The sequence below is a fragment of the Tupaia chinensis genome, unplaced genomic scaffold, assembly GCF_000334495.1.
Source record: "Tupaia chinensis unplaced genomic scaffold, TupChi_1.0 Scaffold000437_1, whole genome shotgun sequence".
In the NCBI taxonomy this organism is placed as follows: Eukaryota; Metazoa; Chordata; class Mammalia; order Scandentia; family Tupaiidae; genus Tupaia; species Tupaia belangeri.
Window position 1 is genome coordinate 818,005 of NW_006159942.1, and position 13,704 is coordinate 831,708.

Genomic DNA, 13,704 nt, shown 5'->3' on the forward strand with positions numbered 1-13,704 from the left:
CCCGCCTTTGCCACCCGTTCGCGGGGCCGGCCGCTGCTCCGGCCCCACGATGCAGAATGTGATTAACACGGTGAAGGGAAAGGCTCTGGAAGTGGCTGAGTACCTGACCCCGGTCCTCAAGGTAAGCCGGCCGGCCGCAGGGCTGTCAGGCAGGACCGGGCGCCCGAGGGATCCCACGTTCTCTGGCGGGGAGCGCTGCAGGAAGGTGGTACGGGGGTGACACGGGCAGGGGTCCAGCCCGCTCCAGTGGTCCCACCAGCCGCTCTTCAGGGCTTCCCGGCTCCTCACCGGTCGAAACTCGCGTCTGGATACGTCGGGTTTGGAAGGTGGTGGGCCGCGAAATAGCGTTAAATGCGAACATCGGAAGTCTTCTCAACTTCTTAAACAGAGATTTGGCTTATCACTTAAAAAAAATGAAAAGCGTGTACTCCAATGACATGTCACCTTTTCCTTTCAAGTGACATGGAAAGTCTCTTAGAGTTAGAAATAGGAAAGAGGTGAGTTGTGACTGACGCTCAGCTTGATGGGATCTCAGAGTAACAAGGGGAAATTTGGAACGTCTCAATCAGTGACGCTGAACCTACCTAACCTGCAGAACTTCTTTCCCCAGCTTTTCAGTTAGCTGTCCCTAGTCTTGTACTTCAGAGATGGAGGAGCAGCTTGACCCTCATGGGTGTGGAGTTTTTTGTATGTTGACAACAGTACACCATTTTTAAAGTAAAAATTGTGATATACTATTACAGACTTTTATTTCCATAGATAAACTTAAAGACCTGCATTCATGTTGTTCTCTCATAACTAATGTTTTAGTTATATTTTTGCTTTTTGAAAAATGAGTGACAATAGTAGATGAGTGGCAAGTTCCTGTTTAGTTTTTTTAAAAAAATAACCTGTAAATAAGAATTATACAGGTAATGAAATACTCTGATATACCTAGAATAGGAGGCAGTTTTACTTTGTTCCTTTTCCATGACAAAGGAAAATGTTAGGTTTGTACTTTTTGCTATTTCTAAGAGTCATAAAAGACACCTTGTTGAGTCTAGTTAAGAAAAACTCAAGATTGCTTATATTTGTTTACAGTGAAAGATGTCAATTTACATTGTTCAGTCACCTTTAAAATTGGAAAATGATTTTGATATTTGAATAAAATGTTTTTGCATATTGTAATATGCAAAGTTAGCATAACTTTCAGAATAGCATATCTACCTAGGCATATAGGATTTCAATAACAATTGTTACAACTTTTTTTTTCAGGTTATTAATTTCTTCCATGAAAGAAAGAGAAATAGGGAGGGAGAGAGAAGAGAGAAAGAGAGACTTCCAATAGTCGTCATGCCACAGTTTTCCCTAGTCTCAGTGGCCCAGATCCTGGGTGTGCCCATGCTTGCTCAGGGAAGTCCAAAATGTGAACCCAGGACTAAACCCTTGTGTGTCCAGTTGTGTTATCACTGTGCCACCATCTGGCCAAAGTTACAACTTTAGTTTCAGGGAAAGAAGAACAAGAAACTTCTCAAATTAAATATAAAATGGCTATTTCATAGGCCAGTTGAATTTTATTGAGCCTAAATGTAGAATCGTGTTTTAAGGAATCATTTTTCTTGCTCAAACTGAATAGGAATCATTAGCATGTCAGTATGATTTTTAAAATAGCAGAATGAATGACTCTCTTTGTTATGTCTGTACATACCTTTGGTTTACAGAGAGAATCCTTATAGTTTCTTATTTTTTTCTTTTTTGAAAAGGTTTTTGCTATAGGGTGGTGTGCTCCCCAGAGAGACAGAGAGACAGAAAGTGAGAAATCAACCCCCAGGGGGGATGGCCATGCCACAGTCCCTTCTCCTCCATTCTCCTCTCAAGATCTTGGGCATGCATGCACACATACCCAGTGTGAGTTTAGGCTACCGGGTCTGGGATTTGAACTGTGGTCTACTACATGGGAGTCCAGTGGCTTAGCCATTACACCAACTGCTGGGCTCCCTTATAGTTTCCTACTGGATCACGAAAGACAAGGAGGAAATACAAAATCCCCTAAAGAAGTAATGACCTTATCTTTACAAGTAAAAATTAAGAAAAGTCATAATTCATTTGGAAGATACACATGTGGTAAAAGCCAAAATAACCATGCAACAGCTTTTTTAAAAAAATCAGTTTTTACTTGATTAGTGCAGGCGCCAATCTCTTCTACCATTCTTTCCTATGATCACTTTTTCTTAAGCGAACCTGACCTTCTCTTTATTACTCCATCAAGTATACCCTTGCTTCTGGGATTTTGCATTTGTACTTTACTGTGTCTGTGAAATGCTCTTCTTTCAGACAACCTTAAGCTTGTTCATTAAGGTTTTCATATCACTTATCAGTGAAGTTTTGCTCTCTTACCATCCTATTTAAAATGGCCATTTTTCCCCTACCACCTAGAGTTCTTTCTCTGCTTCATTTTTCTTCAAGGAATGGTCTTATCATTTGGGTTTCTTTCTCAACTGAGCTTTAAATTCCCTGTGAAGGCAGGCGTGACTTTGGTCTATTTTATTCATACCTGTGTCCCCATTGCCTAAAATAGTGCCAGGCACATAGTAATACATATTTGTTGAATAAGGAAGGTTCATAAATGATTTTTTCATTTTTGTAGACTGTAAATCTTACCTAGAACTTTAGATTAAGAAAACTTTAGTTATTAGTATCCTTGCTTTAGAGGAGAGGATATTAAATCAACATCTTGGAAATTAGTTTCAATTTATTTATATTATTCAGTTTATTCATATTCAGTTTAAGACTAGTTAAATTCTAAAATGTTTAGATATCTTTAACATTTTTACTGTACTGTAAAATAAAGGTATTTGGTCATTTCACAGAATCATGTAAAGCTTTATGTTTTATTTAAACCATTGTTTTCCATAGAGCTTTGCTTAGTTATAGCACTGATCAAATTGTATTGTAATTATTTTTATGTAAGTTTCTTGCGTTAAACTAGTATCTTCCTTGGTGATTCGGTACCAGTGACACATATACAGATATATATGCACATATCTACAGACATGTACATTTATACATGCAAAGCAAATATGTGTGTATTTGTGAGTGTATGTACTCCATTGCTTAAAAGAGTGCCGGGTAATAGTTACTTCATAAACATTTTCTATGTTTCAAAATAACTTTTATGAACATGAGAGAGAGTTTAATATTCTTACTCTTTTTACTCTTTTTCAGGAATCAAAGTTTAAGGAAACAGGTGTAATCACCCCAGAAGAAGTAAGTGTTGAAAATACTTTCTGTTTTACAATTATATTAAACTGGGTGGCTTTTGTACTTTATAAGAAAACATCTTGGAACCAGCAGATGGCGTAGTGGTTACATTGCTGGACTTACACATAGTAGACTGTGGGTCAAGTCCTGGCTTAAAACTCAAGGCAGGTGTGTGTGCTTGTGTGCCCAAAATCTAGAGAGGAGAATGAAGGAGCAGGGATTACGGCATGACCATTTCTCTTAGGAGGTGATTTCTCACTTTCTGTTTCTCTCTGTCTCCAGCAAGTGCACATGCCCTGTAGCAAAAATTTCTCCAAAAAGAAAGAAAAAAATTTCAAACTTTAGGATTTGAATAAAACTAGCTATTGCTGACTATATTAATGATAGGTGGAGATTTCTACTTCTCATAGAAATGCAGATGTTATTTCCCTCAGTTTGCCACTTCATGTATTTTTCTATTCCTCTTTATTTATGAATGGGGTAGCAGAGGAAATGGAGAAGCTTTTTATGTTCACTCATTCTTCACTCATATTTGTGTTATATTGAGCCTTACAGTGGGCTGTTAGTGTTTACTATGTCTTGGTTCTGTCTGTACGAAGTGTGTGTTTTCGTGGCTTTCTTAGAAATTTTGCTCACTGCTTTGATGATAAATCTCCCCCTCCTTTTTTAAAGATTTTTTCTTTTTTCATAAAAAGCACATATATGAGAGAGAAAGAGAGAGAGAGAATTGAGTACACTCTGCAGGATCTGCTAACACCACAGTTCCCTTCTTCTAGTGTTCCATCCCATTGGATCCATCCTAGGTAGTTACATACATGGCATCATGTTTCAGACTTATAAGACCAGGGGGTCAAACTAAGGTTTCCATGTTCTCTTGAGCAGCATTTTACTCCTGCACTTTAGAGCTTGCCCTTAAGTTTTTCCTTAATAGTCGGCTTAAGGGGACCAGCAGTTAGCGTAATGGCTATATCTCTGGACTCCCATGTAGTCGACCGCAGTTCGTGTCCCGGACCTGGTGGCTTAAAACTCACGCCAGGCACGTGTGCGTGTGTGCCCAAGATCCCAAGAGGAGAAAGGAGAAGGGATTGCGGTGTGGCCGTCCCCCCGAGGGGTGATGTCTCGCTTTCTGTCTCTCTGTCTAGCAAGCGCACATGCCCTATGGCAAAAACCTCTCAAAAAAAAAAAAATCGGCTGAAGTATTTTAGTGCTACATCCTGGACAATGACTCTTTTCACCATTCTTTTGTTTTTTCTACCAACAAAGTAATGTTGAAACTGCTCATTGCTGGAACTAATAGTTATTTTATAGGCTAGTCATATTTTATTGAACTTTTAGCATAGGATTATAGTTTGAGGAAACATTTTACTTGTTCACCAGATCTGTATAATAAGAGTTCTCTACATTTAGGTGGTTTATTTCGTTATCCCTAGGGGAATAAATACTTGGCTAACCCTTTTAGATTCCAGGTTTATGAATAGTTAGGGTAGCATGAGACTTATTTTGTTCTTAATAAAAGGCAAATAATTTATCTAAGCTTGATCTATAACTCTCATTGCAAGTACTACTCATTGACAATAAAACTTTACTCATTGTTTTAAAAGAAGCATTTTGAAATAATGTCCAGCCCTGGTGGTAGAGTGGTAATGCACACACATGATTCTGAGGCCACAAGGGAAGGTCCTGAGTTGGCAGCCCAAGGTCTCCCTGACTGCCTATGATCCTTGGCTGAGCCTGGAGATATATTATGGCATGAAGACCCTGTTGTGGCTGTTTCCTTCCCTGCCATCTCTCTCTCTCGGAAGAACTAAATAAAGTAAAAAGTCTTTATTTTTTTTTTTTTTGAGAGGTTTTTTCGCTATAGGGCGCGTGCGCTCGCTAGACAGACAGACAGAGACAGACAGAGACAGAAAGCGAGAAATCACCCCCCAGGGGGGATGGTCACGCTGCAATCCCTTCTCCTCCATTCTCCTCTCAGGATCTTGGGCACGCACGCACACGCACCCAGCATGAGTTTTAAGCCACCAGATCCGGGACACGAACTGTGGTCGACTACATGGGAGTCCAGCGACATAACCATTACGCTAACTGCTGGTTCCCAAAAGTCTTTAATTTTTGTGAAGAACATTGGTAGTATGGAAAAAACCTTGGGAACCTACTTTTTAGACCCATTTCTTTAATTTCTCTTAACTTGTGAAAGTCAGTTAAGCCTTCTAGGCCTGGGTCTCATGTTTTTGCATCTATAAGGTGAGGGATTTCAGCTAGACATTCTTTAAAGAACCTCTTACATCTTGGGCTGCATGAGCTTAATACTTTGAATGCCAAATAAAATTGTTTTGATCTTAAGGATATGTTAATATTCTTGCCAAACAAAGATAAAGTTAAGACATGTTTTTTTTTTAGAATTATTTATTCATTTATTTTAATTTGACCAGAGAGAGACACATACAGAGAGAGAGAGAGACAGGGAAAGTGAGAAAGCAAGCCCCCAGGTCCGGGACTTGAACCCTGGTTAGCCTTGTGGGAGTGTCCAGCACCTTAACCATCACACCACCTGCTGGTCCCAAGATGTGATTTTTTTTAAGTATAGTATCTGAAAGCAATACTAGAGATAAAATTATGTTGTTGTTCTTGTACTCTTTTGGCTTTATCTCTGGTGTGTGAAGATTACTAATTGTTAAATAGATAGTTGGAGTTAAATGTACACATCTGTGGTCATTAGATAGAATTAAGCTGTTTTAAAATAGGAATCCATCCTAAAATGAATAACTATTAACACTTAGTTGCATCATGAAGCAATTTATGAATTTTCTATTTAAAAAAAAAAAATCTAAGGCAAAACTAGCCCAGCCGAATACCAAGCACACAATGCTGGTTGGGATAAAAAACAATTATAAGTGTAAGTTAGACTAGAATGAGCCTGAGGAGAAAATTGGAAGGGATCTTTTGCTTTGGGTGAGTACTATGTACTACAGTCAGCCCTTCCTATCTGCAGGATTCAACCAACTGGGAGTGAAAACTGTAATAAAAAATAACAATGCATAAATTAATACAAAATAAAAATTCCCATATAGCAACTGTATAGTATTTACATTGTATTAGATAATCTAATCTAGAGATTTGAAGTATGTGGAAGAATTTATATAAGTTATATGCAAATACTATGCCATTTTATTAGGTTGTCTGAAAAATCATGATATATTTTTCTGTGCAAAAATGCATCATGACTTTTCTGATGACCCAATATATAAAGTAGTTTAACATATGCATAATTTGGTATCCATGGGGGCCTGTTGAGATGCGTGTATCTTGGAATCATTTCCTCCCTATCCCCCGAAAACAAGGGACTGATGCACAGAGTTGATTTGTCCATTTGTTTCTTCTTCCCATTTCTGGACTTCTGCCTGTCAACTGTTTTATTATTATTGTTTTCATAGAGAGATGTGGAAGTACTATGTTTAAAAAGTGGGACAGCTAATATCTAATATTGTATTGTCTGAATGACTTGTCTAAATAGGGTCCTGTTGAGGAATAAAGTTGCTCACTGAAACATAAATTTTGAGTCTGTCTTGTTGGAGCTATTCAGTATTATACATTGGTAATAAATCTCATGAGAATATTTAATCATTAAGAGAAAGCTTCTGCAAGCAATATTGATAATTCAGAAATGAGTCTGCTTTACATTTTATTTTGCTTGACCATACATTTCATTTGAACATTACTTGCTAATGAGAACAGGTGTACTCATGAACTGATTATCAGTGCAATTCTGATTGTTCTGTTTTGTTCTGATATTAATTGCCATAGGGTGCATGTGCTTACCACAGAGAGACTGATAGAGAGAAAATGAGAAGTCAGCACCCTGGGAGGGACGGCCACATCCCAATCTCTTCTCCCTTATCCTCCTCCTGGGATTTTGAGCATGCACACATTCAAACTGATGGATTCAGGTCTTGAACTGTCAAGTCGGCTATGTGGGATCTGGCACTTTAATCACCATACCACCTGCTAGCCCTGTTTTTTAATACCTTTCTTTGCCTTCCAATGTTTTTTATTATTTTTTAATAGATGATGCCAAAAGGCCCATGAAATAAAATTAATAGGTAGATAAAGTTGCAATCTCAAGACAATATAATGAAAGGATTTTTTTGTATTCTTTGTTTTGTTAAATTATTACTTCTGGTGGTGATAAGTGTATTTCTGAAAACCACAGAGCTAAATGGAGCATCCGGTTGCCCTGACTACAAAATGCTTAATACTTGGTAGAAAAACTTGTTTTCATTTTGATTTTTGCCTTTATTATTATTATTATTATTATTATTATCACTATTATTTTGGAGAGGTTTTTGCTACAAGGCGTGTGTGCTCGCCAGAAAAAGAGAGAGAGACAGAAAGTGAGAAATCACCCCCCTGGACTGATGGCCACACCGCAGTCCCTTCTCCTCCATTCTTCTCTTGGGATCTTGGGCATGCGCGCACACGTGCCTGGCATGAGTTTAAGCCACCAGGTCTGGGACTTGAACCGCGGTCAACTACATGGGAGTTCAGTGACATAGCCATTACGCTAACTGCTGGTCCCTTGCCTTTTATTTTTTAATTGCCAGAAAACACATGCACTTGAAAGAGTGGAAAGGATGTATATATACAGAGCACCCCAGTGGGGCATTGTAATACCAGAATTCCTTCTCCTTTTTCCATCCTGTCAGGGTCTTGGGTACACATGGCCAGTGTGTTTTTCAAGCCACCAAGGCCAGATTTCAAACCACAGTCACCCATGTCGTTTCCAATTTCCTTAACCATTAGGCTGTGGGGCTGACCTGATTTTTGTCTTAACTAGTTTAAATTTCAAAAAGACTTTGAAATAAACTGTACCTCATCTTGTTAATGTATCGTTTAAAATAGGGTATTCTCAGAATTCTTATTTGATAGAATTTTACATAGATGTACTTAGAAAGGCACTAGATTAAATGTATTGTAATTGTTTGCCGTGTAACAAACTCAGACCAATGCAAGATTTTAAGTTAGAGCTGTTGTGAAATAGAAGTGTTTGGGAAAGTATGTGTACATGTTGTTTAAATTCGGACACCACTGTTAGGTTTAGCAGACCTGCTTTCTGCTCTTGAGAATAAGCAGAAACTGTTTATCTTAGAATAATTATTTGGAGCGATTTTTGCTTTAGGGTATGTGCACTTGCCAGAGAGACAGCCAGAGACAGACAGAAAGTGAGAAATCACCCAGCAGGGGGATGGCCACGCCACAGTCCCTTCTCCTCCATTCTCCTCTTGGGACTTTGGGCATGCACGCATATGTATCTGGTGTGAGTTTCAAGCTGCTGAGTCCGAGACTTGAACTACGATCTTTCATGCAGGAGTCCAGCACCTTAATCATTATGCCTCCTGCTGGCCCCTATGGTAGAATAATTTAAAAAGAGGATTTGGGGGATCAGCAGGTGGCCAGGGTAACTAGTTGATATTTCCCATCCTATATTCAGTGATACTCAATTTTTCTTTTTTCCTTTTTTTCCCTATTTCTTCTAAATCCGGAATAGTTTGTTGCAGCTGGAGATCACTTAGTCCATCACTGTCCAACATGGCAATGGTAAGCAATCTTGAGTGAAGAATAAAAAAGTAAAAGTTACAGCTTCAGGTTTATAGCAGTTTGTAAAATAGGTCAGTGCATGAAAATTAGAATGACCAATTTAATCCACTTTCATTAGATTTTTATATTAAACAATGCCCCAGTGGTGCTAAAAGTAAAATGAAGCAAGAAAAAGTATGTGTTCTACCCAGTTTGTTTTATTCTATTAGCACAAAAGGTGGACATATGTGAGATAAATGCATATAGTTCCTTTACTAATATTTCCTTTCTTTACCATGGGTAGGTCTGATCTTGGGGTTCTTAAAAAATAATGTTCTAGATTAACATAGTTTCATTAACTTAGTTTTCTTTAAATGAAGCAAATACTTGCTGTGGTGGTGGTGACGGCTTTGTATAGGATGTGTGCAATTACTGGGGGAAAAGGGAGTAGGAGAAGGGGGAGAGAGACATCATTCCCCAGAGGAGATGGCCACACCACAGTCCCTTCACTTCCATTCTCTTCTCCACATTTAGACAAGTGCGCACACATGCCTGGGGTGATTTTCAACCTGGGTCTAGAACTTGAACTACTCAGTTGCCATGTGGGATCACGTCACCTTAACCTCCACACCACCTGCAGGCCCTGTCGTGCATTTTATAACAGTAATAAATACAAAGATTTTGCAGAGTTTTATGTTCTTTAAAACCTAAGACTTGGATTTTTTTTAAATTAAGGTTAAAAGTTTGCTCCTTTTTTGGGGAACCAGCAGTTAGCATAATGGCTATGTCGCTGGACTCCCACGTAGTCGACCGCAGTTCGCGTCCCAGACCCGGTGGCTTAAAACTCATGCTGGGCGCGGGTGCGTGCGTGCCCACGATCCCGAGAGGAGAATAGAGGAGAAGGGATTGCGGCGTGACCATCCCCCCGGGGGGTGATTTCTCGCTTTCTGTCTCTGTGTCTCTGTCTGGCAAGCGCACGCGCCCTATAGCAAAAACCTCTCCAAAAAAGAAGTTTGCTCCTTTTTAAGGAATTAGCTAAGATCAAAAGGTTCATGATGCCAATTAAAATTTTAACCATAACTTCACTCATAAGAGATTTAAAATTTTTTTTTCTTTGTTTATTTTTAATTACTAAAGAAATTTAAGTAATTTTCATTAATTTACAACATGTGTATTTTAGAATACTCTGAATAATAACAGAATGTTTTAAAACAATTGTGGTTTCATTATTTTTAAGAACTTGATAAAACTCTGTGACAGTAATTCAAATATTGGCAGACCTATTTTATTTAGGCTAAAATTGTTGAGCATTATCACCTTGTTTGTATGTAGGTGCTTCAATTTGTTATAACCTTTCTTTTTTCCTTAATGACATTTTAAAAATTGTAATTGATAGGTACAGTTTTAATAAGGAGCAGGGATTCTTGAATTAACAAGGTTCTAATTGATGATGTTCTACTTAATACTAAAGAGCTTAAGTAATTAAATTATGTTAAACCAAAGTTGAAGCTCTTTGATCTGTTGCCTATGTTATCCCCCTTTATTTTTATATTGTCCCTGAAACCATTGTTACTGCTCTTTATCAATTGTTCTTTTATCTTCTAGGGAATTATTTCTTTTTAGTTTTTACTATTGTGTGTGTGTACTTTTTGGAGAAAGACAGAGAAAGAGGGAAAGTAAGAAATTGCCACCACCACCCCACCCCTGAGGGGATGACCACACTGCTATCCTTTTTCTTCCATTCTCCTCTTGGGATTTTGGTCACACATACAGGTGCCTGGCCTGTTTTTTAAGCTGCCAGGTTGAGGACTCAAACCTAGGCTTTCCATATGGGATCTAGCTGCTGTAGCCATCGTACCACCTAATGGCCTGGGAATTATTTCTAATATACCTAAAAAGGCCAAAATATCAGGTTCATTTATTTTTATGCCTTTGCCTTTTCTGTATGTATTTCTGTTCTGTGTTTAAAATTGAGTGCATGGCATTGAAGATTAGTAAGGCTGTGGTTTTTTCCTTTCTTAAATTTTCTGTTAATCTGTAATTCAAAAATAGGCATTTAAAATTTAATATATTACTCATTTTATGAGTTCTAATTCAGGATTTTCTTTTAATATTAGAGGTACACTTTAAATTAAGATCTCTTTGTCATAGTTCTTAATTGTTTAAGTAGTTTAGATATTGATTTATAAAATTGGTATAAGAGTTTTTGTTTGTGTACAGGATCTTTTTTTAAGCAGATACTAATAATTTATAATTCCACTTTATGAATTATGGTGGTTGAGGTTATGTTTTTGTAACTTAGAACTCAGTTATACTCCACTCCAGTGTCCACACTTCTTGCTGCATTTCTTATGTCTAAGGAACAATTTATTTTAAGTCAGTGCTAGGAATAGACCGTTTCATGCTAATACTTTCATGTGCACAGGTGATGCTATAGCTTTATTTAACATCTTCTCTCACAATCTCAGGTATTGCTGTGACATTGTTGAATTTGACACTTGGAATTAGTCAAAAGAAGTCTGTAAGGCTGTCAGATGGTATTAGGTCATTTCCTGACTACCTTCTGCTCATATCTATGGTTTGAACTTTAAAGTTTGAAAAGGCAGCAGAATTCCAGATTTATACTTATGTTTGTGTTAGACACCACATGCCCCTTCACCCTCAGCTTTGGACTATTCTAGTAGATAACTTATAGTAGAATCTTTGAACAGATTTGTAATGAGAGATGCCAGAGTAGCTCAGAAATGTGACAGTTGACCCAGAGGGAGTCGTGTTTAAGAATAGGAACCAAGGAGTTACTTGGCGTGGTCCTGGTTCTTTTGCCTTCTGGTTTTGTGATGATGGACAGAGTTTTTGTTTATTTACTTATGAAATGGGAATGTATTATCATCTACCTTTTTATAGTTATAAGGGCTAATTTCCAAATAATGCCTGTTAGAGTTCTAAGCCCAATACTCAATAAGCTCTCAGTAGACGTTTGTTAGTTTGTTTTCAAGCATTATTCTTGATTCAAATTATCTTTTGTTTCTTACTTCTAATTTTAATATGTTGGTAGGAACAGAGATAGTGCTAGCCACCTACTTTGTTATGTAATACCATGCAGCTATTTTTCTGCTGCTTGGTCTCAAGATGAGCATTACTTTAGGATAAAAAAATCTGAGATTATACAGCAGACTACAGGTTATTACAGAACAGCATTTTCTTTTTGTTTTGAAGTGTATAGGTGTTTAATAGTTGTAGATTATTCTTTTTGTGTAATATTTAATAAAATTCTCTTAGGTCTGTCTGTATCTCAGTATATTTTACTTGTGTTGTGCTTTTGTGTTGTACTTTGACATATATTACTTAATGGCATTCTTCCAAACCCAGTCCTAAAACAGTTTCTCAGAAGTTTGGATTCTGTACTTTTGAGATTTATTTATATGTGGTATCTTCTGTTCTGTATTTGCCATTCAAAATGTGTTTGGTGCTTTTCACTGTTTTTAAAGGGCCACAGGGGAAGAACCAAAAGTAAAGGCATACCTACCCACGGGCAAACAATTTTTGGTAACCAAAAATGGTAAGTATTATTTGGAATACATTAGTAAATTTTGTACAGAGTTATATTAAAAACAATAACAAAAACTCTGAAACTGTAAAGCAGTATTTACAGTTACTCTGAGATAGAAATTTGGAAATTCAGTGAAGCCCAATGTTTTTTATTACTGGAAAAGTATTCTGAAGTATTTTTTTCTTGGTTAATTTTTAGTTCCCCTTTTTTTTTTTTTGGAGAGGTTTTTAACGTAGGGCACATGCCAGATAGACAGAGACAGAAAGTGAGAAATCACCCCTCAGGGGGGATAGCCATGCCGCAATCCCTTCTCCTCCATTCTCCTCTCGGGATCTTGGGCACGCACGCACACGCACCTGATGTGAGTTTTAAGCCACCGGGTCAGGGACGCGAGCTGTGGTCGACTACGTGGGAGTCCAGCGATATAGCCATTATGCTAACTGCTGATCCCCCTCTTTCTTCTTTTTTTCCCAAAAAGATACAGTTGTCAGGAAGCAAGGGATGGTAGAAGGTATATGCAAGGAAAGTTGGACTTCTAATAGTATTTTTTTGAAGTCAACTTTGTAATTATAATCTTTTTAGCTATTTGATTTTAATCTCTTTTGGATTAAATTTTTTTATGTAAAATGAAATTGATAGCTACTTTTGATATCCAGAAGTCCATAGCTACAGATTTTATTATTCACTGTGCCATTGAAAGATTGCCTATTGTCACAGAAAATGTTTTGAAACAAGTAGCATCACATTTAAGAAATTAATTTTAGAGTATCACAAGGTTGTTATAGCCCCTAAATAATCACAAAACAATGCATCGATTTCTATTTTACTTTAGCCATTATAGAAAAGAGAAAATAATATGTACAAAACAATGTGTTGGTTTCTGTTGTACTTTAACCATTATGGAAAAGAAAAAATACTATGCACAAAACAACAGTTTTTTTTTCTTATAGCTTATTGTATTCTACTTTTTAAAGATTGATGGTTTATATCATGCTAGTTTAAACAAATTAGAAGATTAATAGCAATTTGTTCAATCTACTTCATAAGATTTTCATCTTGAAGTTTGTTCAGTTTTAGGCTTATGAATAATAATACTTCTTAATTGACACATTTGCTATATAGAAAAATTGGCACTAGCATTGTTTTCGAAAATAAAAAGCAGTTTGGGGAATTTTAAAGTGTTTTATCAATTGTAAATAACTTGATCCAAGTATAAATTATGAAATTCTTATTGAAAGTTACTTTAACATTGTAAATCAGAGGTCACCTATACCACCTCTGATGTGACAGATGGTACCTCCATGTTCCAAGAATAAAGCCATTTAATAAGGGATCGTTAT

General features: G+C 37.2%; 1 protein-coding gene across 1 annotated transcript in view; it reads left to right on the forward strand.

The window, feature by feature from the left end:
• Positions 1 to 7: 7 nt before the first annotated feature.
• ATG3 (autophagy related 3) overlaps positions 8 to 13,704 on the forward strand; it is a 36,808-nt gene continuing 23,111 nt past the window's right edge. The window contains exons 1-4 of the mRNA XM_006155124.3: positions 8 to 121; positions 3,205 to 3,246; positions 8,786 to 8,835; positions 12,303 to 12,373. Coding sequence (XP_006155186.1) covers positions 50 to 121; positions 3,205 to 3,246; positions 8,786 to 8,835; positions 12,303 to 12,373 — 235 coding nt within the window. The 5' untranslated portion in view covers positions 8 to 49. The remainder of the gene's footprint in view (positions 122 to 3,204; positions 3,247 to 8,785; positions 8,836 to 12,302; positions 12,374 to 13,704) is intronic.